We start from the raw sequence: 26,248 nt of genomic DNA on the forward strand, positions 1-26,248 counted from the left end.
CATTCACAGCAATTATGGCGATTCTTGCCATGTAGAGGACAAAAGTTCATCCTTATGATGGTTTTAGATTCAAAAAAAAATTAGCAGAAGACACGTGTTAATTCATATTAATGGGTTTACATAAAGGTATTTCTGCACATTCTGATTGTTACCAGAGTAACTGTGTACACAGTACAGACTAAAAGCTTCCAAACGTGTCCCGACCTTGTCTTCAGGAAGTCGAGCTTAGAGCTGTTTTTGCTTTTAAATTCCAAAGAATGTTGATTGTTGGTATTTTGTGTGATGAGTCATTCACAGACCTTTATCCAGCAACACAACAGAGGTAGAGAAAATATTCAGAGCTTATACTTAATATACTGTACTCCAAATGAGAGAAGTCCTTCATATACATATATATATATATATGTATATGAAGGTATTTGTAGAGCTTGGGATTATTGTTCACTTTTGTCTCATCTGTCCAAAGGAAATCCAGAAGTCTTATTGTTTGTTCAGGTGGAGTTCAGGGTTTTTCTGATGTGCTGTCATGGACTTTAACATTTAACATGCTTACTGAGGCTTGTAGAGCTGAAGATGAAGCTCTTGGGGTTTTTGCAGTTTCTTTAAGATAAGATGAGATAACCTTTATTAGTCCCACACGTGGGAAATTTGTTTTGTTACAGGAGAAAGTGGACAGTGCAGCATTGCACAGTCTGACCTTGGGTTGATTTCCAAGTAAAGTGGCTTCATTGTCATTTCAACCTTGTGCGGTGGTACAGTACACGGTGAAACGAGACAGTGTTCCCCCGGGACCACGGTGCTACATATAACAGACAATCAACACCGGACTACATAAAGTGCGAGTGTCCAAAAATTGCAATTTTTGCTGGAACATTCCCATCTTGGAGGATTGTGGCATTGTGTTAACTCATACACACTTGTACTTTTATAGAGGTGCTCAAACTGATGATCATCAATTAATCAAGTGTACTTCATCAGCAGCATGTGGCTTCTTTTAATTCCTATGGAGGTAGTAAGGATGTACTTTCACATGACTGTGTACTGCTTTCTGATTGGTGAGAAAAACGGAGCAACAATGGAAAACACATGGATTGATCAGTGATTCAAACCGCTGCATATTATTGGTCTACAAATCAGAAAAAAAGAAGAGCAACTTTGTAAACAGTTTGTGCATTAGGCTGCCCGATGGCTCAAATTTTAGATTTATTAATATATAATTCAAATAGAAAAAAAGTAATTGATCTATCAAATATGATCACAGTAAAAGCAGCAGTAAAAATGTATAATTTATTGTATAAACTGTGGTTCTGAATTAATAAATTAAACTTAAACATTTCAATTTACATAAAGAATGTCTAGTACTCTAAAATATACAGTAGCTTGCTATAAATATTTTTTCATGGAAGATATTTACAGCATTCACCTGTAATTCACACATAACAGCAAATTACTGTAAAATAAATGTATTTTTACAACAGTTTTTATTAGTGTAAGAAGTGTAACACAGCTCATTGGCTTATGTTCTCTGGAAAATTCTAGAATTACTGACTGAGCTGAATTATTTAGATATAAAGGGAGATAAATCAACTAACTGAAGTGAGGACATGTTTGTGCCCAGGTGTGTTTGTAATGAACATCCCCTCAGTGTTTTCTCACCGTGTGGCATCCTATCATTTCTTATCTCTCACTTCATATTAAACTTTACTCTCTGCTTCCTGCTCTCTGATTGGTTCATCTTCTTTTGAATTTAGTTCTTTTTTTTTTTGCTCTGTGTTGTTTATCGCCTCCTGTGAATTTGATGTGCATTTTTTCTGATTTCTTTTTCATGTTAACTTTTGTCCATCAGCCTTTGTGAGCAGGAGACAAATATCAAGTTACTGTTTGTGTTTCTGTCACCAGTATTACTGTGAATAGCACAGAGTCGGTGTCCTGCAAACACAGACTGCTGAAATGAGGACGAATGTTCCTGACAACACATTCCTTTCACGTACCCTCAAATATTAGCCGTAGCTGTGGGTAAATATTTGGAAACCACGCCTCTGTCCTGCAAAAGGACTAAAGTCAGACTTTAATGACAAATTTAGAAAATACAAAGCGATATTTGGTTCATAGAAAATCATTCTCATAATTTTTTTTTTCAAATCTTTTGTGTAGAAATACATTTAAATGGAAAAACAAACATAAAACTTACAGAACTGAGTAAATGGGTGATGTAAATGATGGGAATTTGTGAGGAAAGCTTTTATGTATCAAAGCTCTCACAAGAGAATATGTGGCCTTATTATGTTTAAAAACATGGAATTAATTTTGGGGAATTACAGGTTAACATAACAATTATTTTACACATAAAATAATTGGTTTTTTATTAAACGTAAGGAAAACATAAACGTAGGTTGTGCCGCTTAAATGCCATAATTATCCAGCTGTTGCGGAAATTATTTACAATAATTTCAGTGTTCTGAATGTGATTAAATGATTGACGACTAACTCGATTCATATTTTGCACTTGAACTCTTCAGTTCACCAAAAACAGCAGCTTGAGGTTTGCAGGACACAGACTCGCTCTTTCTAAACAGATGATTTTCTGTGTTAAATTTAAAAATGCTCAGCACTCAGCATTGCACTGCTTACTCAAGGCATTCTGGGTATAAAAAAAAACACAAGCCATAAATGTGCTTTGTGAGTGCAGACGAGGACGACCGAAGACACGAGCTGACTCACTGCCGTCTGTGGATCTGCAACAATAGGAAGCAGGACGGTGGAATTCTCAGAAAAATAAAAATACAGAATCACATAATGAAGGAGAACCGACTGATTAATGGGGCTGCATTTATTTCACATGGGAGCAGAATTTTCTATTTTTTCTTTTCTAATCTTGCATGTCAGGATTCATCAAGTAATTGACAGAAAGCAGTCGTGTAAGTTCACACTGCCTTTCCTTTTTTATAAAAAGGCTGATAAAATAAATCAAATCATGACGCCAGGATTCAACCTAAACATGTCACACGAGCTGCATGGCTGGTTTCAAACCAGTGGACACTGTATGGTCAAAGGCAGAATTCAGTGAATCTAATCAACATCATCACCTTAAATATAAATTTATGTCTGCTAGATTTGATGTAACCTAGTTACAGAATCCTAGATGTAAGCAGCCCGATAGTGCATTACTGTAATCTTTATCAGAACACTGCAAACTAACCAGTTTAACCTGCACTGAACTGCATAGTATCTGTATGCAGCCCTTAAATAAAACAAACTTCACGTACCTTCAAGTTGGGTTTGGGTCACATAAACCTCTGTGCACAACACATATAGATCCAATGTCTGATTTAAAAACTCTAATAATGAATTTAGGATGTTCTATGTCAGACTTAAATTTAAAGAAGTTGGGATTTTAAGGTTGTAAAGAAATACTAGCAAATAATTCCAGAGTGTAAATCAGCATAAACATGCAGGATGAATCTACACAAGAAATTCAAATATTTAAGTGTTGAAAAATGAAAGTTTCTTGAAAAAAAATGAAGACACACAATTAAAAACATAAACATTTTATTAACTAAAAACTGTGTTCTCTCCCATATGATTTGGATGCTGCATTAGGCCTCAGTTACACAGGCTGGCGATCTGCTGTCAGCATCAGGTCGCTTGTGAAAAATGAGTATTCTCAGACTGGTTGGTGAGTGGTTGCTGGAAGTTGCTGGCTGTTCCTGTATGAAGTGGATTGCACAATCATGAAAGATGCCAACTTTACTGCAAAGATGATCATTTGCCTTCGAAGGTGAGCGGTCTCATTTTGTGATACATTTTTTTAGTTTCAGCAAGTCAGAATCTTCCATATAGAAGACCAAGAAAAGCACTGTATACCTCTTTTTGGCCAATTTGACTTGGCAACAGCAAGCAACGACTCACCAACTGCTCACGAAATATATTTTATCCAAGCAACCAATGGTTACTGTAGTGATTTACAACTCTCCAGCCTTTCCTCGGGCCAACGTCGAATTTAAACTGTCACTTTTTTCCTCTATCATATCCGACTAAAGACAATAAAGAAGATGGACGTAGCCCCTGAGTCTACAAAGTGAAGCAAATAAACATTTTCCTGAGGAGTTTATAGGTTTGGTCGCTCATCTGTAGTCATATTGGGTAGAAAATGAAGTTGGTTTTGTACATTTTGGCCCAGCAGGATTGTACACTTTCACAGTCAGATACGCCCCTCACTTGTCACCAGTTTTAAAATGCCAGTGCTCATCTTGAGGGTTCAAAACAGGACTTAGAAACCAATGGGTGACTCACAGTTTATATGTCCATCTTTTATACTGTCTGTCATCCAACTGCATGGCGTGCTGTGTTGTTAAAATGAGTGTGTTGGTCAGGTGGGCATTCAGTGTTGGGAGCACTGATGTTGTCTGGTCTATCATCAGTTTCTGGGTTCATTGAAACTCATTCATCCATCTGTTTGAGGATGTTGATTTTAGTTTACTCCGCCTCCACCTGATCAGCAGACTGAAACCTTAACGTTTAACTAGAGGTCACATGTAAACGGTTTGTATGTACGTGTGACTGCCGGTTTCCGTGCAGGTGGTGGTCAACGCTCTGATCGGCGCGATTCCCTCCATCATGAACGTGCTGCTGGTCTGTCTCATCTTCTGGCTCATCTTCAGCATCATGGGCGTCAACCTTTTTGCCGGGAAGTTTGGCCGCTGCGTCAACAGCACGGGCCAAGTCTACGACGCTTCTGCGATCAACAATAAGTCGCAGTGCGAGACCTACAACGACACCTCGACGCACTACTGGAGCAAAGTCAAGGTCAACTTTGACAACGTGGGTGCTGGGTACCTGGCCCTGCTACAAGTGGTGAGATACTTTGCATTTACTTATTGGAATCAGAGACTTTTATGATCTCCACTTTATTGGTTTTGGCTTTTCAAATTTGTACTTTTAAAAAACTCTCTGAGCAGATTTATTTTCAGTTTTTACTGGTCAAACGTGTGCCAAGGTTCTCTCTTTCAGTAACTTTATCCTGGCGGTATAAGAATACAGATGTACACACAGATCCTGGTTAGTTAAATAAAAGACAGAAAGCTTCTAGTAGCGGCTCTCTGGCCAACATTTTCACGTTTGCATTAACTTAATAAGATAGCCAGATAATTATGATGCACGGTGAATATGCACAGACAAATAAACCTATCATGTCGTGCATAATGAGGCCAGAATGGAAGTTACATTTCCCACCGCTGCCTGTGCTTCTGTGCTCTGTAGGGAGAAAAAGTTGGAGCACTTTTTTTAAAAGCCATTTTCACAGTTAGCAAAGAGAGATGCCAGCTTGGGGTTTTGCTGCACAGTGAGTCATGATTCATTATGTGACCTTTCACAAAGGTCACTTTTAAGTTGTTATTAGACACCTAAAAGCACCCCCAGTGCTTTATTTATGGCGTGGGCCGCAGCTTTCCTTGCCTACTTTGTGTTTTCAACAAATGCATTCAGACCCAGAGACCTGGAGAGAGTGACACGACAGGAAATGTGTAGGATGTTTGCCTTCAGACTCGCCACGCCAGCCGGGGTTCATTTTCTCTTTTTATATGTCCTGTTTTAAGACGTATAGAAGCGTTCCCTGGGAAGCCCTACCCCCTACAGATCTCAGTGCAGCTGTGTGAAACAATCACCAGCACACACACACTGTGTGAGGCAGAGCCGCGGATGAAAACGAAGAACAAAAATCTGTCATCGCGGCGCCTGTGTGAAGCTTTGAGGGAAACAAAGAGGTTCGAGTGAAGAAACGGAGGCACAAAGTGAAAAATCCTCTCCTTCAAAACAAATTAAAGCTGAGAGTCTCCTCCACACGCCGTAGGAGGATTGACTTTTCCGCTGCTCCCGGCCCTCGCTCTCTTGATCTCGTCTTTTCGTTTCGTCAATTTGTCGCCTTAGCCTTAATTTTCCTCCCACACCTGTTCTTCATTGCTCTTGCTTTTGTCTTTTCCACTTGTCCACTCTCCCTGCCTCTCTTTGTCCTGTTAATGTTGCTGTTGTTCCACAGCCTTCTGTCCTCTCTGTCATTTATGAGAGCAGTTTTAAAAATCACATTGCCTACAGTAAGTGGCAGGTACACAAACTGTAATTTGAATAAGTAACACGTAAGCCGTGAATAACTGAGAGGTACTGATGGGAAAAATAATTGAAAATCTGTTTGGAGGTTATTATTAAAAAAATAATACCTCTCACGGTCAGTCACAGCCGTTAATCTTCATCTGTGTTTCTGGACATGAATTTGTTTAGAGTCACAGATTTTTGATTAGTTGCTTCCAATGAGCAGGTTTTGTTTTTAGCAGCGTTTTCATCCACGCGTCTCACTCTGTCTGTGAACGCGATCGCTCGAAAACCATCGAATGAATTTCTTTTTTTGTAAACATATATTTATTGAATTTTGGTTTCATAAACATCAAACACTTTAAACATCTTGAACATGTGGCAGTAAGAAAGCAATAAAAACACAAGACACTCAAAAAACAAAAACAAATTTAAAAAAATAAAAATAAAATATAAAATAAAATACTATAAAAACAGTACAGGTTACTGTATACATTCCCAAATTTAGTTACATATTTTCATTACCTCACTCTCTCTCCAGTTCCTCAACTTCCCAAGTCTTTAACAGCTCCAGAACAACACCTTCTCATTCCCGAGGCGTAATATTTTACGCTAGGCGACAAATCGTCAACATGTTTTGCTTCTGGGCACCCAACATGTTCCTAAATGACGAGATCGGAAAAATGAGGAAACATGAAAAACGTTTGGAATTAATCCACACGTGTTTGTTCATTTTCCTCAGATCGCTTTTACACTATTTAACGTCACTAATTTGCTGGTTAAGGTTAGCAAAAAGGTTGGGGTTAGGGCTGGAATACATGCCTGGAAGGTGTTTTTTACTACGGGAGCATCATTCGACTGTATTTCGCGGGACGTGACAAATCGTCAGGATGTTACGCCGCAGGAGTGAGAACGGGCTGTCCAGAAACATCTTCCAAATGTAAAAAAAATTCTGATGATCTTTTACCACATAGGTCAGTTTCTCAAGAACTAAACTTCATCTTACATTGTTTAACCATTGGTCAAAAGAGGAGCCAGTTGAATGAATTCTGGTAAAACTGTGGGGGGGTGTAGAGTGGACTCATCTTAACAATGCATCCAAATTCGGCTGACATCGAGGTCAAAGTAAAAATATTTCTTTATAGAGCTATTTCACTATATTTCTTACTGCCATTGTTTGTGACAACACGTATCATTATATGTGAGGATTCTAAATATCACACATCAAATTTGAATACATATACAGTTCCAATTAATTCTTTAAAATGTATTTACTACTAAACATTTAAAAAACTGTTGCAAATTCATTGTTTAGACACAATAAATATTTTCCACTTTTATAAGGCAAAAAAAAGAGATTTGTGGTGGAGCAAATTATTTGGCACACATGTCAGACACCCACAATTGAGTCAAATACATCACAGATTTGATTTGATGAAAGAAATTTGTCTCCTGGTTCGGGTTAAGCATGAAAACCACTGGGTTAACTGTCTGCAGCTGTGTGTCGCTTGCTTTATTCCTAATTAGATAAAAATGATGTTCTGTCAGTGTTACTCCAGCGTTTCAACAACGGTGTAAGATTTACTGCACATGTAACTGAAAGTCAAACGCAGGTACATAATGAGATATGAAATGAAAAGCCTTTATAGTTATTATATTCAGGATACAAAGAGACTGGGAGTGGCACACCTGCCTGGAGCATTAGAGTTAGAACGACAAGCTTCACATCATGATATCAAAGAGTTCACGATGATTTTCTTGCTCTTTATTCGGTTTTCCTCCCTCTGCTTTTCCATTTCTTTCTTTGTCTGTCCCTCCTTCCCGTCTCTCCATCTTCTGTTATTCAACACAACACGAACAGAGCAAATTACTGCAACTACAACTCCATTTCCCCCCTCCGTCCTTTTCGTCTCTCCATCACCTTCCCTGCAAACCTTCCTTTTCTTCTCTCTCTCTCTCTACTTCACTCACTCCTTTTTCCTTCATTCTTGCTCTCTGACGCCCACCACGGGAGTCCTGAGAGCCTCCAATCAATCAGCGTCTGAGAGGCTTTTATTTTTAGAGCGACTTCAGCCAAGTGGGAGAGAAATGCAGAGATGGAGGGAGGAAAAGTGCACGTAGAATTAGAAATATTAAACTCAAACAGCAGTGAAAGAGAAGGTGAAGACGGAGATAAAAGGACGGAGAGGTTGGAGTCGAGGGAAATGTGGTGGATTTCACAGAGAAGGAGGAGAAAGGACCAGAAAAAAAAGTTGTGGATTGGCGTGCTGCTGCTTTCACCGTCAGACTCCCAGAACTTAAGAGTTGCCAGAGTACGGTCGCCTTGGCAACCAGTTGCTCAGCACATCTCTGTGTTTGGCTGGTCGGCGCAGCAACAGTTGGTGGGGGCAACCCTTCTATCAGCATCTGGAAATATCTCCACGGTGCAAAAAGTGATGCAGACACTTTACTGAGATTCTGAATCCAGTGTGTTCCCTCAGTTAATTGTCAATAAATAATAATATACGATATGTGTGATTTTTAATGGTCTCTTGTTGAAAATCTACCTGGTTAACAGAAAAATCATTTTCAAGTTAGCACAGCTGAAAAGTGTCACTTCACCCCATCACCCCGCCCAAAAAAATGAGTGGACAATGAGTCGAGTTGCTTCCTCTTGATGTCAGTGGAGCACATTGAGCAGTGAAGGTGGTGCTTCTCATCAAAGTCACTGTGGAGGCAGCACAACAGCACTCATCCCACAAAACACAAGATTACTTTCACAAGATTAAGCTGCTGGGGGCGATCAGCTTGTTCAAGCGTAATGGTGTTCGTAAGTGCACGCGGCTCCAGGACGCCCTAATTGACAGGTCGATGACCGTCTGCAGTGATGCGGACGCTGTACCGATCTGTTGTGATGAAGAGAGAGCTGAGCGTAAAAGCGAAGCTCTCAATTTACCGGTCAATCTATGTTGCTTCCTCACCTACAGTCACGAGCTATGGGTGGTGACCAAAAGAGAGAGGTTACAAATACAAGGGCCAGACTGTGGCTGGGCACTCCCTTAGACACAGGGTGAGGAGCTCAGTCATTTGATTAGCGCCTGCTCCTCCACATCTAACAGATCCAGTTGAGGTGGTTCGGGCACCTGACTAGGATCAAAGATGGAGTGACCACTTAAAAAGATCATTTAAGATGACTGTGTTATGCAGCTGGCTGTCAGTGGTGGGATTTACTTCTGACACATCGTTGTTTATGACAGAGCAGCTCAGTTATAGAGACTCAGCACTGCGCTTCAAACACCACACAGTCTCATTCAGATTCAAAACAACGTTCAGCAGCCACCCGGAAATGTCATCGCTGACTTTTAACATCCTTTTACAGTGTGCACCCTTCTCACCCACATCTGACAGCCCATAATAATAACAGGTGGTAACCCGTGGTGACAAGCTGATTTCAGGTCTGAGTGACAGACAGCAGGTGCCCACTCAGACCAAAGTATCCCGTTTCCCTTCTTTCTTCTCTGTTCCCTCCATCTCACATCCTCTCTCGGCGAGGACGGAAGTCCCTAAATGGACCTGTTGATCCTTCATTGAGAAAAACGCAGCATCAGTCCTGCTCTCTGCTAATTTTCTGCTAAAGCAAGAGGTTTGCTTCAAGCCCCTTTTTGTTCAGTTATTCTCTCGAGTGGAGGAAATGTGCACAACGTCGCCTTGGTGACGTGGGAACAGAGAAACTCACTTGACATCCCCAGAAACAGATAAAATAGGAGCTGTGATTTTTTTCTCTCTCTTTTCTATTGATAAACATCTGAAAAGCAGAGAAGAGATTTTATTTAAAACTGCAGTCTGTGCCGCTAATGGCTGCTTAAAGCAGGCGGCCCATTTAGCACATTAGCATGGAGTGTAGCCTCATGTAGCCTGCAGGTGTTGCAAATTGTGATTTTACTAAACTGAAAACATAAAGTCAGTGCAAACGGCTCGACCTGAAATCCTGAATGAAAGATGCAGCTTTCTACAACTAAAGAGACCAAACATCCACGACACCCCCCACCCTGATTTTGCACATGCACTAACATCTGCTGCACATTCCCACCACTCATCCCTTTAGGATCATGAAGTGAGGACAATCACTGGGTGTCTTCCCTTCATGTCAGGTTCATGTAAAGCACAGGTGTCGAACTCCAGGCCTCTAGGGCCGGTGTCCTGCAGGTTTTGATCCAAGACAGCTGATTTAAATGGCTAAATGACCTCCTCAACATGTCTTGAAGTTCTCCAGAGGCCTGGTAATGAACTCATCATTTGATTCACGTGTGTTGACCCAGGGTGAGATCTAAAACCTGCAGGACACCGGCCCTCGAGGCCTGGAGTTCGACACCCCTGATGTAAATGAACATGTTTCAGTCCTGTGTTCAGCTGAGTTATTCTTGCCTCTCCCGGAGGCATCTCGGACTTTTAAGTCTCGACATCTTAAAGTCTGTCACATGCAAACATACATACATCGGGTCAGTGGGTATCAGCCTTCTGTCCTCAAAAAACTGAATAAAATTTGTACGTTTGTAAAATCCTTTGATCACACGTTTGCATGAAAATGAACTAAATAATTGTCTCTTATGGAGTGGGAAAGTACATCTCTCTACACCAAAGAAATCACTGGTTCTGTCTCGCTACAGTTGGTAAGGTTAAAGTGACAACAGTTTCTGAGATTTCTGAGATTTTTGTTTTTTGTTTTTAAGGCAACATTCAAAGGCTGGATGGATATCATGTACGCAGCGGTGGACTCGAGAGCTGTGAGTAACGAGAACATTTTGAATGTGCACGTGATTCTGAGTCTTTTCACCATCTGAACAGAGTAAGATTCAACATGAGTTCAGCATGGGAGTTACGAGGACTGACTCACTTTTAGCACCTCCTTTGGACATTAGAGGAACTGCAGGTTTCGCCACTTTAAGCGTCAGCTTTAGTTTTCTTCCATGGATGTTAGTGCTCGATTGTGGCTAGAAACAACAAGGGGTCAAATTAAAGTTCAATGAAAAAGAAATTAGAACATGTTAATAACTGATAATGTCTTTAAAATGTAAGATGTGAAGACGATGAAAGGTGGAAATAAACATTGAATAAGGTCAAACTGAAAGTCAGAAACAGATCCTTGTTTTCCCTGAACAGGTGGAGGAGCAGCCTATCAAGGAGATCAATCTGTATATGTACCTGTACTTCGTCATCTTCATCATCTTCGGCTCCTTCTTCACCCTCAACCTGTTCATCGGTGTCATCATCGACAACTTCAACCAGCAGAAGAGAAAGATAAGTACCACGACCGACACCGGCGTCACACGTGTGAAGCAAATGGCAGAAAACGCACGTTTACTTTTTATAACTATACATTTTAAATTAAAGCAAAAATGTCTGATTACATATTAACAGGTTTGCACGTTCACAAAATGCTGACTTTGTAAGAACATTAGATGGCAACCTTAAGTCTTATAAAATAACAGATGTGTTGCTTGGTTTGTTCACTTAGGAGGACAGGACATCTTCATGACAGAGGAGCAGAAGAAGTATTACAACGCCATGAAGAAACTCGGCTCCAAAAAACCTCAGAAGCCCATCCCCAGACCAATGGTAGCGACACACAGCACGTCCACCTTAAAAACACTGATTCACTTCTACATGATACGTCTAGAAATGGTTTCATTGATTTTGTTTCTATCCAAACAGATTTTTAACACTCAGTTTTAATTAACTGTATATCGAGTATGTTTATGCTTCGTAAGGACAGATTTAATTTGAGGGCTTTAACAAAAGTGTTGCATTAACTGTTTAGGAGTTACAGATATTTTCACACACAGTCTGAGTTAAGTGGATAATTGACTGACCAGCAGTCCCGTGGCCAGTGAAGTATCAAAGCGCTGAGTTTGTAGTTTACAGCTTTTCACTTTACATTTAAATATCAGGCCAGGAAAGACGTGGATGGAGGTGAGGGAGGCCATCATTAGGCTGAAAAGACAACGCAAGACGAGTAAAAGAGTGGCTCAACAAACAGTCTGCTGCATTCTTAAAAATGATGAATGCACTGACCAAAGGAGCAAAACGCCCTAAAGGATAAAAGAAGTGGATAATCACAGAACTCTTTCCTTAGTTAAGAAAAGCAATTTGACAACATCGAATCACCAAAACTCTTGAGGAGGTACGAGAGCCATTATCAAAGTCTGCGACCAAAAAAACAAACATAACAAAAGGTGCAAACCACTGGTTACACTCAGCAAGGCCTGACTAGACTTCAACAGAAAACATCTAAAAGAGACAAGAGAGAAAGAAAAAAAAAATCGAAGACCGAAGATGAATTTGTCCCAGGATGAAGAGAAGAGTAAAAACTGCAAAAAGTAACCCAGGAGTTTCTCAAAATAAAGAAATCAAAAATGGGATTTTCTTAAATGGCAAAGTCAGTCTCCTCATCTCCTGAGTTCTTTCAGTTAAGACCCACAAACAAGCAGCAGCTGAAGACCTGGCAGAGCGTCTTAGTGGAGGAAACACAGCTTCTGGTAATGTTCACAGTCAGATGTTGTTTCTAGACTTCAGGCTGTCATTAACTGCAAAGGACTTTCATCCAAGTATTAAAAAAATTTAAATCTGAACTTGGATCACATCTTAGCTGTTTTTTTTGTACAGAAGCAAAACTAGAAAAATTGTGCCACTGTCCAAACAACATATGAAACCAGCTGTTCAGTAGATTAGAGATTACGTCCTGTGAACATCTGAAACATGCAGGAAAGTGCATGATAGATGTAGCTGTAAGAAATGTATGCCATCTTCAGTTTATCGACTGGCCTTCAGAGGAATGTGTGAAAACAGAGCAGCACCTCACTGAAGAATCTGTTTACTTAAAACGAGCTGGATCATTAATATGAATGTACTTCACAGTGATGCACATCATGCCCTTTATACCTGATAATAGATGTACACCTATAGTATACCTCTGTACGTGCCTCAAAATTCACCTGAAGATCAGCTTCTACTGCTCCAAGAATTTAGATGAGCCTTTTTTTTTTCAGTTAACTGCTACGTTAGTGGGTGCATAATAAGTACCACAGTTTCTATTTCAAGTAATCAGTACCGACCTATGCAGTAATTATGTTTGTATTATACATCTAACCTCTTACATTTCTAGGAAAAGAAAGAGTTTTTGTGGAAATTGAACAACATAAAATCAAATGTTTTTGTCAAGGTTTTCTTTTTCATCACTAATCATTAGCTAAACCGTGGCCGGAGCTCGACTGCTGTTAAAATGTTTAACAGTTTAAAACACATTCCAAAAACTTCTGTGTTGTAAACTTCTAATTAATTTTAACTAAGATGCACCCAGGGAGGAACATTCAAGTTTTAAAACATTTTCTTCTGACATATTTATAAAATTCATATCGTGGAGTTCCTTGTAACTTGCCTGAGAAGCATACAGATAAAAATATAAAACTATGTGGTGAGCTAATATATCTAATGTCTGCCTGACAGTTATCTGTCAGCAGGATGGCCATCCGGGCAGTCGTGATGTTTATCCTGCACAAAGGTCGTCATTGCTCACATTACAGCAGACAGCATGAATCCTGCTGCTGCGTCACGCTCCAGCTGTTTATTAACATCAAAGTAAAGAAGGCGACGGACGACTTCAAATTCTCCACCTTCTCAGGCCCCAACCATGCACACATACAGAGATTCCTTCAGTCCTTTACTTATGTAGAAATGTAAGTGTAAAAAGGTGTTAGACTCCTTATTGGTGCGTGTAAACACAATAAGAACAATAAGTTGAGTTTAGGATTTGTTTTAAAAACATACATGATACACATAAGCACAAATATGGGCATCCCCCTGAGTATGTGTCTGAGCTGCTACACTTCTAAAGGCTGTTTTATTTACATCAGCTGAGCAGCAGCTGTCAGCAATCCCAAGAACCGCGCTCTGAGACACTTGAACTCTCCGCCTCCAGATCAGGTCATCGACCCTCTCCAACAGTCTTCAGATCTAAAAGCGCACCTCGTCTGAAGGTCTTTTTCAGTCCAGGTTCAGCTTACAGGAGCGTCTCAGCATCATTAATCAGCCCGCGGGATCATCGGTTCCATGTCCTCTCAAAGTTCATTATTCTGCTTAAAACTGAATAATTAAATGGTCGCTTTCCTGTTATAGCAGCAAGAAAAACATCTAATAACAGAATAATATGATAACTTATTAAAGCAGAGTAACTCAATGTAATCTCAGTAGAATAGACAGGATAGAATCACCAAATTAGAATTACTCAATTAGAAAAGAGATTCTCGAGAACATGTTAAAGTTAAATGTCTCTATAAGGGAGAGAACAAAGTAGCTAAAAAAGAATAAGAAAATCAAATGGAAATAAAATATTAACTTAACCTGCAAAAAAGGCAAACATGGAAGTATAACATGAAAATAAGATGTGCTTTTTGCTGTTACATTTAGCATCATTTGCAGTAAATTACCTGCAACAAACCTTGGGACCTCATGTTCGTGTGTTGTCGTTTGATGGATCAGATGAGTCGTGCTCACTGGCTCAGACTCTCTCTGACTGAGTCACCATGTGCGACTGGATTTCACGTTGAGAGGATAACGATTAATTGCAAACCTTCGCCGAGCTCTTTGAGAGGGATCCCAGGCAGTGGATACAGGTTGCCTCTCACTTCTGCAACCTCTCAGAAATGACAACTTTTGGGCAGCCAAAAAGTGAATACAGTCACTCTTCAGCTACCAGTTTTTCCTGCTTTAGTGTGACTGAAGGCTTACGTGTCCCTTGTACAAACGTCTGTCACAACCCTGTGCAGGATATTAAAGAAGCTCAGCATGTGAAAGTGCCGGGTTGAAGTTAAAGTCTTAAATTAGAGAACTGATTATTCTCATCTGGACAGAAAGTTGTTGAATTAAGTAGCAAAAACGTTTCTGCATCTGTCTTTGTGGCAGCGAAGCCTGTAAATGTCTGCTGCACAGCACTTTGATCGGCGTCTTTAATGACTGGCTGTTAAACAACCCGACGTGGCTTAGCAAAGCCAGAAACATAAATGGTTATTTATCGGCTAAACCGAACCTTCTTCCTTCTTAGAACGCTCTGCAGGGCTTCTTCTTTGACCTGGTCGGAAAGCAAGCGTTCGACATCATCATCATGGTGCTGATCCTCTTCAACATGATCACCATGATGGTGGAGACGGACGAGCAGCCGCCTCAGATGGAGAAAATCCTGAACAACATCAACCTGGCCTTCATCATCATCTTCACCGCCGAATGCCTGATCAAGATCATGGCGCTGCGTTGCTACTTCTTCACTGTTGGCTGGAACATCTTCGACTTTGTGGTGGTCATTCTCTCCATCGTGGGTGAGTTCGGCTTTGAACAGATTTAGAGCCAGATTTACTAAACAAACAAACAGCAGATGGTCCCCATATCTATGAACAGTGTTCACAGGTGCGGTTAGTTTCACACAAAATCTGCGTGTTTCATAAGCACAGGCGCACTCAGTTCATTTTAATAAAAAAAAGAAAAAAAGAGCAGTGTCATGTAAGTGCAGAGTATTTCAAACGGTGACACAGATATAAATCAAAGTATAAACCAAAGTTTCCTAGAAAGTTGTACATTGTGTTGATCTATTGAAAAACAATAGTTGCAGTTCCAATAATGGCCTCTTGAGGCAGGCTTTATTTTAGGAGGTTAAAATGCCCAGATTCACAGCATTAAAAAGTAAGTTAACAGGATTGGTACAAAAAATATGGTTTTGGTCTCTATGGACAGTTTCCACCAACTTTACAGCAGGTGATTTTTTATTATCATCATCATCATCATCATCATCATCGTTTATTTATATAGCACTTTAAAAACACACAAGGCTGACCAAAGTGCTGAACAATAGAAACATAATAGATTCCATAAGAATAATAAATACGATAAAAATAATAAACATTATAAACATAGCAAAAACAATAAAATATAAGTAAATACAAGTCAGTCAACCACTGAGTCAAAAGCCAGTGAATAAAAATGCGTTTTCAATCTGGATTTAAAAACCAGCACTGATGTCAATCGCCTAATGTGAAGAGGAAGGTTATTCCAAAGCTTAGGAGCCACAATAGAGAACGCTCGGTCGCCTCTCAGTTTCAGCCGTGATTTGGGGACTGAGAGCAACAGCTGCTCAGCTGACCGGAGCGAACGAGTGGGGACATAGGGCTTCAGCAAATCAGACATATATGCAGGTGCCAGACCATTTAAAGATTTAAAAACCAATAAAAGAACTTTAAAATGAATCCTAAATTCAATTGGAAGCCAGTGCAGGGAGGCCAGAACTGGAGTAATGTGCTCAAATTTCCTTTTACCAGATAAAAGGATTATGTTTAGATATTGGTAAGGTTGAAAGTTAAGGATCTCCAACTGGAGCAAAATAAAGGCAACTTTATTTTAAATGAGGTGCAGCAGAAGGACTGACGTGCAGAGTTTCCTCTAAAATAAAGTGACGAAAATCTGTCACACTTTTGATGAATCAACTTCTAAGATTTTTTTTTACAAGAAATTTTGAATGAAGGAGACATTTCACTTACCTCTGACATTACTCAACAAAGAGCTGGTCATTCATCGTAGCCAAACCATCCTGCTCTTACTAGAAAATGTCTTTTACTCACAATTAAACACCTGCTAACTTTAAAGAAATGGTTTCTAGGAAACTAAAATGTTGTCTTAAGAGGGTTTTTTTTATTACTGCTGGTGATTAAACTACAATATTGAAACTGTGAGGCAGTATTTCAAAGTTCTTCTTTTGTTCTAAACATAGTTTAAAAGCATTTTGATCAAATTACAAACTGAAATGAATTGTTAAAAAAATCATCTTGCAGCTGACATATACAAGGCTTTATGTGTGTGTGGAGCTCACACAGCCTGTGTGTACACAGGCTGTGTGTACACAGGCTGTGTGTCAGCCATCAGCTGTGGCAGCAGGAAACAATGGGACGTCTGCCTGACAGTTATCTGTCACCAAAGTGACCATGTGGTTGGGCTTCATGTTTAACCTGCACCAAGGTCCTGTGTGGTCATATTACAATAACACACACACACACACACACACACACGCAATAACACACATGACAGGCAGTCTGCAGGGACAGCACAGAGCATCCCAAGCAGCTAATTCAGCTATCAGTGTTCATACGTCGCGTGCGCTGCTGCTCCTGTTTGCCTGACAAGATTGGGTGTTTGTTTGTAATTAAGTGTGTGTCTGTGTGTGTGTTAGTGTGCATGCTGAGGCGAGGCTGCATGGGGGAGGTGAAGGTAACAGCAGCAATCAGAGCTGCCACAGGGCGGTCCTTGGAGACAAATCAAACATGATTGACCTGTTACATCAGCTGTTCTGCGTCCGTGTGTGTGTGTGTGTGTGTGTATGTGTGTGTGTGTGTGTGTGTGTGTGAGAGAGAGAGAAAGAGATGTTAGGATGGAGGGCATAAGCTGAGTTGATGTACGATGTGATGGTGATTCCCTCTCGACTCCCTCCACTCCTTCCTTCCATCACCTATAACTTACACAGGGAGGTGAATGAAAGAAAACAGTATTTGTGTGTGTGTGTCTGTGTGTGTGTGGTGTCACTCTCGGATAACAAGGAAAAGATGGATGAATTACAGCGTTTGACTTGCTGTTAGTGGGGAAAGACGCCTCAGCTCTCCAGATCCAATAAGTCAAGTTGTAATCACAGCAGACCTGCCACATAAACACTGAGAGAGCCAAACTGAGAGCTTTTAGATGATGTAACTCACAGCAATGCCAACACATTAAAGAAAATTCAATAGTCTGGAGGTAATCAATTCTTAGTTTGGTACATCAGAAAAAAACGAGTCCCTTTTCAAACATCACTGCTTTTTATTGTTATTTTTAAGCCAAAATTATCTAAATGTAGCACTGCAGGTAGAACTAATGACTAATAGCTAAGATCATGTGATAGATGGAATGACCAGTTTTGAAATTACAGTGCATAAAAGATGGGCATACCCATCTAATGTCAAAGACTGGATGATGATCACTCCACTTTATGGACATCTCTTTGGAGCCAGAAGTGACCACATTAGGCCCCAGTCATGTATGGTTAAGGACTGGTCAGTGACTCCATGGTAACCACTGGTCACTAAGGAAAAATATGTGTTCCCCAACCAGCTGGCCAGTAGTTGCAGGAATGCTGTCACCAAGTGACATTGGTCACAAACATATATATGATATATATTCAGCATTAGTTGGTGGTTGGTTGGGGAGTAATTGCTGACAAGTTGGAGTCTGGAGCAACCAAAGCAATAAGAAACAGGTTTTTGGTGCTACAACCTTCTTGTGGTAGATAACACGCTGCAGTATCCAGCAACCACTCACCAACCCATTGGGGACCAGTCTATAGGCCTGTGTGACTGAGGCTTCAGGTTGGCGTACTACACTGTCAGCTAACACTGGCAAGCTTAGTTAGCACCCTGTGTCCAGAAACTTTATTGGTGCATCCCACAGATACCGAAGGGTGCATGTTCAACATAGTCAGACTTTCTTTACATTAGCTGGCTTGACTGAAGTCAGACATAAGCAGTGTCATGATTGTTGTAATCAAATTGAAGCCAAGATTTCTACTTCAGGATCTGAGGACATTCACATAAAAAGGGGGGATCTGAGATGTCATTTCACTCTTACTCCCAACAAAAATTGGTAACCTTTTCCAATCAGAGACATTATCAGAGAAACAAGTGATAGAGGTGGATAAAGAATTAAAAAAAAACACTATTCTTTGTTTCACAGACCTAAAACAAGAAACAAATCAAATTAGAAGCTCACCCAGGAGTTGCAAATGTTTCTACAAATGCATATAACTGGTGTGACTTACATCTCTATTGTTTTTTGTTTTCAGGGATCGTGCTTGCTGATATCATTGAAAAGTACTTTGTGTCACCCACACTGTTCAGAGTGATCCGACTGGCTCGTATTGGACGAATTCTGCGCCTCATCAGAGGCGCTAAAGGCATCCGGACGTTACTGTTTGCCCTCATGATGTCCCTTCCTGCTCTCTTTAACATTGGACTACTCCTGTTCCTTGTCATGTTCATCTATGCCATCTTTGGTATGGCCAACTTTGCCTACGTGAAACGGCAGGGGGGGATTGATGACATGTTTAACTTTGAGACGTTTGGGAACAGCATGATCTGCTTGTTTCAGATCACCACCTCTGCAGGATGGGACAGCCTTCTCAGCCCCATTCTCAACAACTCCCCTGAGGAGTGCGATGCCAACATCCCCCACACTGGCACCACCGTCAGGGGGAACTGTGGGAACCCATCAGTGGGCATCACCTTCTTTGTCACCTACATTATCATCTCCTTTCTCATCGTGGTAAACATGTATATCGCCATTATCCTGGAGAACTTCAGTGTTGCCACTGAGGAAAGCACTGAACCCCTCAGTGAAGACGACTTTGAGATGTTCTATGAGGTCTGGGAGAAGTTCGACCCGGAGGCCACGCAGTTTATCGAGTACTCCAAGCTGTCCGACTTTGCTGACTCGCTGCTAGAGCCGCTGCGCATCGCCAAGCCTAACAAGATCAAACTGATCTCCATGGACCTGCCCATGGTCAGTGGAGACAAAATCCACTGCCTGGACATCCTGTTTGCCTTTACCAAGCGTGTCCTGGGCGAGTCAGGAGAGATGGATGCCCTCAAGCAGCAGATGGAGGAGAAGTTCATGATGGCGAACCCGTCCAAGATCTCTTATGAACCCATCACAACAACTTTGAGGCGCAAGCAGGAAGAAGTCTCTGCCACCATCATTCAGAGGTGTTACCGCAGACACCTGGTGAGGCGACAGCTGAAGGCCGCCTCCTACATGTACCGCCAGATTACCACACCTCGGCATGCGGGAGGTGAAGGTGAACAAGGAGGTGAAGTAGTGTTTGGGGAGGATGCGCCTGAGAAAGAAGGGCTGATTGCTACCATGATGAGGGAAAACTACGGCTCAAGCATGTTAGGGATCGAGCGCTCAGAGACGATTTCCTCCACCTCATCTCCACCTTCATATGACAGCGTGACACGGGCCACATCCGAGATCTTTCAACCGCTCGCTGTCAAGACAGAAACTGTTGCCGACACTGCGGGCAGCGAACAAAGTGAACAATCGCAGTCAGAAATCGCCCACGACAGACAGCAGGAAACGACGCCATAGCAGGAACAGAAAAGCAAAAAAATTATTAACAAATGAGGATTTTCTCATTTGAGGTTGGCCTGTTTATTCTTTTGTTTACTGAATGTACCATAGCTGAGAACGCTGAAGCGGCAGCAGAAAGAAGCTATGAAGAACTACGAGGAGCCTGCAACATGGAAGAATTACTACCTTTAACGTCATTTCCTGTTCCCTGGAGAAATTCCTGGACTGAGAAACAAGTGTTTTGGGAGTTTCCTGCAGAGAAGCAAAACAACTGCAAAACAGAGAGAGTAACCCTGTCTGTCAGGTCAACTCTGCCTTTGTTGGAGTAATAGACAGTAAAGGAAAACCTCCTCTTGGGTCAACCAGAACCGGGAGTTCGGAACAATGACTGACCTTTCACCAAAGCTACAGGTGGTAATAGGGGTCAGAGCAACTATATCACAAATGTATCCATCATTTTTTGGCCTGGGGAGTTTGTGCCTTCCCACAGTTGATCAATATTCTCAGAGTATGTTTGGTTGTAAGAGTGACGGCGGTGTTTCTCGACACGTTAAGGGTCGATGGCGTTCTGACTGACACTCGAGAGAGTAGGGAAAATAATGACAACGTGATTTCAAAACAATGTTTTCGTAGTAAAAGTACGTTGTTGATGTTACCAGTCTTTTAATAGCGGTACAATTATTACTATTTTTTATATTTTTTAGAGTAAGTTGAAGAAAACCAATTAGCAGTCTCTCTTTTGACTTCGGAGTGGCACTAGCTATGAAAAAGTGGCTGAACTACCATGTTGTAATAGATGAGAGGAGAAGGTGTGAAAAAAAAATCTCAAAAACCTGAATCTTCATCTGTTTTTGTTGGCAGTTTTGCACTTTTTGAGTTTACACCTGCTCTCGCTTTACTACACCTGGGCGAAGGCACAGTGTAGAAGAGCCTGGGATTTCATTATTTTTCTTCTCAAAACTTTTTGCGATAACACCAAAAAAAATGACACAAGTGCACAATGAGATTTTCTACACGTTCCCAAACTCTTCTAACACGTGTCTTTGCCCAGTGGTGGATGCCCTCATACAGTTTGTTGGCTTGTGGGTGATTTGTCTAAAAGTCATGTTAGATATTCTGGCTTCACTTCCCAATAACCTGAAGCAGAAGAGTCCTACTTCTGCACTGTCACCACACTGAGTGGGGAGAAAAATGAAGCTTACTGGCTTTCATTGATTGAGGATGCATGATTTAGGAAGAAGTTTTATAGAATGCTTTGAAAAACACCTGCCTGGGTGGAAGGAAAATAAGAGGCTTGTCAACTGTAGTGTTATTCTCCTATGCCAAAAATAGTCAAGACTGCAGGTGAATTTATTCTTTTTTTATATTGTTCAGTTTAGTAAAAGCATCAGACTGCTGGTTTAACACTAGCCTAGCACAAATTCAAAATAGGTTTAAGCATGCAGCAAACCACCAGTCTTTGCTTTTTAAAAACTGAACAAAGACGTGATAATAATAATGATGATAATAATGATAGTTGTAGATTTTATATAGCTTTTTCCTAACAATGTTACAAAGCGCTTCATAGAAAGAATCAAAAAACAAAATAAAAACATCAGAACAAAGAGGTAAACAAAAAAAACTACAAAAATGACCACAGGTCAGAAGCAAAAGATCAATTCAAAAGGAAGTAAGACAGCAATAACAAGCGCAGAACACTGATATTCATGCAGGACACCTGTTAGGCTCTTTTAATGCCATGAATGCCTCCTTTCTCTTTTTTCTCTTCTTTTCCTGAGGGCATTTGATGTCTCTGTACAAACTGAACATTGTCAACTTTTATGACAAATCACCCGCTGTCATTCAGCATCCGTCTGGTCTGAGTTCGGCTTGGCACAACCAGGCTTTAAGGTCCTGGTGGTGTCAGCCAGCTCTGACAACAGAGCGACAATCAGCTCAGCACATCTGCATCAGGATTTCTCCCCATTTGGTTTCACGAAAAGCTAAAAAGGTCACGTTGACTTTCGTGTTTGACCGTCATCAGTGTCCTGGAACAACCTTATCTTGAAAATTCAACAGCAATATGACAATGCTGAAGAAACCAGAGACTGCACAAAAGGCACTGAAACTCTGTTACTTTGCCTAAATTTTAGTATTTTGTTTCCTGACTAGCTGTCAGTGTGACAGAAGTATGAGTACTCTTGGTACTGTCAATGAATAACACAAGAGGTTGCACGCCTCCCTGCAGAGATACATTTCATGTAAATGAGGCTCAGTAATTCACAGACATTTTGCTTCCCATTAATCAAATTTTATTGGAATTTGGTTGCAATTCAGTCAGAGATCCAGAAGGGGGCGCTGGCAAGACTGTCTTTAGTGAAAAGGGGTGAATGGAGGTAAACAGCTAAGTTAATGACTTCCACCTGCTTCCAATTAAAAACATCTATATTACTTTTCATAAATCCAGCATCAACAGAGTGTCTGAAATTCAACAAAACAACACTTATGTTCGGTTTTTCTCACAGTGAAGCTGGTTTTACACATGAAACACTAGCATGCTGATAATGGGTGCTGATTATTTGGTTAAGCAATTGGGATGGAATGTTCTCCCGCCATGGCTGCAGAAACCCCGTCAGAGGTTCCCATGTCGTGAAGTCATGAATCTCTAATAATCACAGAGAGAGAGAGATTCTACTACAATAGAAACCTGTAAAAAAAGAAAAAAAAAGAAAAATCGAACTGCACTCATTGTCTTGAGCCCTTCTACCGAAAAAACATGGAAACTTCAGGAAGAACATTTTTTCCTTGAAAAATTTCCATTTTTGTTTTACTGTCCAATTCACTCTGGATGAGCTCAACAGCGGCCCCTATAGAACTGGAAGACCAAAGAGCTCTCTATGGTGCTGGAAGTTCAGCTGCCAAAATATATGAACTATTTACAACTTCAGATTTATCCATAATCCACAAAATAACATCTTTCATTTTTTTATCCCAGTTGTTCAAAGATGATACATTTCAGGTTTATCCAGGACACTGAAAGCTTTTCTGCTTCATTTTTTCTCCAAATGATCTGAAGCGTTTCATTTCAATGTGAGGAGATAAACCGGTGAATTCTGACTCCTACGTGGAGATAATTTATAGGTTTCGTTTTTACTGAAAATATCAGATGTCATTTTTTTCCCCCAATGATTGAAAAATCAACTCTTCAAAACCAAAACACAGCTTCGTTTATTTATTTATTTATTTATTCATCGACCTTTTTTGGAAGATTTTCAGGTCAATTGCTTTATTTTTATTTTATTTATCTTTTTTATGATAATTATTTTTGCACGTTCTGGCAGGAGGAGGAGAGGAGGTCGAGCGAGACGGCTCTTTATCTATTTTGCACAGAGAAACAAAAAAAAACTAACAAAACAAACACAAACCGCGTCGAGCAATAACGGTTTGCAGATACCTTCTAAGTGAATTCTTGGGTAACACATGACTTTACAGACGCTTTTTCTCACTGTATGTGTCTGTGGATTAAAGGGAAAAATCCCACGCTAACACTTTGAGCATTTGGTGGAATCTGATTAGCCGGATGCAGCACTGACGGCGTTACTGTGGATTTATAGTCACACGGGTCCATACAGTGGCACAAAGCCGACGTGAAGCAGCGTTACCGCTTGTTTTTATTAAGACGAAGTGTCAAAGTGTACAGCATTTGTTCAGTCTGCTTCAATATTTCAAACAACCTCTCTCTGTCTCTGTCGTTGTGGTCACCCGAGGGATCTTTACTAAATGCTTTACTAGACTAATTTTAAAAAGGAAAAAAGTTAAAAAAAAAACAATTTTACTGGCACCGTCTGGACTCTATTTCTACTAGATTCTATTGAGAATAGATAACGATATAAACTAGGTAAATATTAATACACTGCTGAACTCTGCTGCGAGGCGTATTTCAGGTTGCAGTTGTGCTGAAGGGCTGTTTTCAGTAGCAATAGACCCAGAGTGTGCCTGCTACATATGAACCCCAACACTCCAAGCCATGCTTTACCATTGGTTGACTGATAATATGCTTGATTGATTGATGAGCCAGTTGATTTTTCTGATTTCTTGACTGGTTCCATGTTTGGTTGGTTGATGAATTGATTCTTATGGTTTTTGATCATTAACACAGTCTCCACAGTCCCCTCCCCTCCATCACCGCTGTGACTCTTCCTCATAACTTTATCGAACAAACAGCACAGAGAGCTAACAGGCTGACGTCACTTTTAAACTGTCAAAAAGGTCCAGATTCACTAACGTCTGCAGGAAAAAGGTGCAGTTTTGTCAGGAGAGCACATGCTGGCATGTAATTCCATACTGAGATGTTAAAATGGAGACAGCTGAATAAGAAAACATCCAGCTGTTTAATTCCCATAAACTGCATATAAAACATGAACATAGCTGCCATGAAATCCCTTACTGGCTTGCCAAGTCTCATTTTTCAAGTTTCAAGCAGGAAGGCTTTTTTGAAATGTCATGATGCAGGCAAGCAGGATTAGGCCCTCGCCAATCTGTATGCTGATCTGTCTGTTTCACTCTAATAGAGCCATAATTTTCTAAATGAACACCATGTTTTGTTCAATAAGCGACTGAGAGAATAAATTCATCAGGAAACTTGAAAGTTGCCGCACCCTGTGATTGCTTTGGTTGCTAGCAGATTGCTCATATTTTGCATGGAATACGTCAATATGTCCACTAACACTTGCAAGCTACTCACGAGCAGTAATGAAACCAAGACTGGGAACTCGTGGCCATCTTCTAGCAACCAAAGCAATCGCAGTAAAGTTTTCAGTCCAGCAGCGTATACCTCTTTGAAATTGAGTTCACCTGGAGATGTTAGGTGAACTCAGTGCAAAAGAATGCACATTTTCCTGTAGCAACCTGGCTGTCTCTGACAGCAAACATTATGTTACTAAAGCAAACTCTGATTTTCTAACAGGACTATTAATTATAAAATGAAGATCATGTTTTAATCTGTAAGACTTAAAACTGGCAACTGTGATCATAAAGGATAAGTAAACCGTTTACTGAGCTCATAGATCAAATTTCCAGTCGACCTGTACACCCACTACCAAATTTGGAACAAAGACAGCTTCACTAGAACTTTAAAAGAGGAAGGGGATTTTCTTTTAGAGCTGGCTTGAACCCTTTCAGAGGACCAGAAAGAAATACAGAATTTCTTCAGAGTGTTTCCATGTCAGTAAAGATATCAGCAAAGGGCTTTTGTAGAACAGTTATCAAATTAAAGGCTCAGTTATTGGCATTAGTCTACTTAGATTTCAAACTCATGAACTCTTGAATCCCGTTTTCAAAGATTGTTTAAATCCTTCCAAAATTACCAACAGAATTCATGTAAAACATCAATACTGTGCTTGAGAGATATGATAAAGTTGAGCTGTCTTTGTATTGAGTCAGTGTAGCCTTTATTTAACCAGGTGAATCACTCAAAGCATATTCGTATTTACAAGGACAGCCTGGGGATGGCAAAGCCTCAAGAGTTTACAAGAAACATACTCTAGTTGTTACCACTGATGATGGACATTTCAGTTCAAGTTTACAAAGGTAATTAGAAATAGTTTATTTAAAACTTTCCACATGATCATTAAAATGGACACAACAGGATTCATGAGTAAAACAGGAGGCCCAGCTTTAAGACAAAGCCACTTTGTAATGCTTTGAGAAGCTTCTTGAAAGCTCAAACCTCCAGGGTTTGCTACTGGAGGCATCCTGTTAACAGTGTTGTAGTTTGTACAATGCCAGTCTACAGCTGCAGGGTGATATTACTTGGTGGATACTACTTGGCAGCCTCATCCTGACATATCCGGCTCTTTCAAACTGATATTCAGCATTTGCTGCAGTGGAAAAAAGAAAAGTACACAAGCTTTTGTCAGACTGTTGCTTCGGTGAATCTGGACCTCAGACTTTGGTTTGCACTGAGCACAAAAACACATTCAAACACTTACTGCAATCACTGGGACAGTTGGCTGCT

General features: G+C 40.5%; 1 protein-coding gene across 3 annotated transcripts in view; it reads left to right on the plus strand.

Moving 5' to 3' along the window:
• LOC100703031 (sodium channel protein type 4 subunit alpha) overlaps nt 1-25,894 on the plus strand; it is a 243,891-nt gene extending 217,997 nt beyond the window's left edge. For all 3 annotated transcript variants that reach the window (XM_019356723.2, XM_025910382.1, XM_013265205.3), the window contains exons 27-32: nt 4,579-4,854; nt 10,794-10,847; nt 11,224-11,361; nt 11,575-11,679; nt 15,161-15,431; nt 18,968-25,894. In XM_019356723.2, the coding sequence (XP_019212268.1) occupies nt 4,579-4,854; nt 10,794-10,847; nt 11,224-11,361; nt 11,575-11,679; nt 15,161-15,431; nt 18,968-20,271 (2,148 nt within the window). In that variant the 3' untranslated portion in view covers nt 20,272-25,894. The remainder of the gene's footprint in view (nt 1-4,578; nt 4,855-10,793; nt 10,848-11,223; nt 11,362-11,574; nt 11,680-15,160; nt 15,432-18,967) is intronic.
• Nucleotides 25,895-26,248: the final 354 nt, after the last annotated feature.

The sequence above is a fragment of the Oreochromis niloticus genome, linkage group LG9, assembly GCF_001858045.2.
Source record: "Oreochromis niloticus isolate F11D_XX linkage group LG9, O_niloticus_UMD_NMBU, whole genome shotgun sequence".
In the NCBI taxonomy this organism is placed as follows: Eukaryota; Metazoa; Chordata; class Actinopteri; order Cichliformes; family Cichlidae; genus Oreochromis; species Oreochromis niloticus.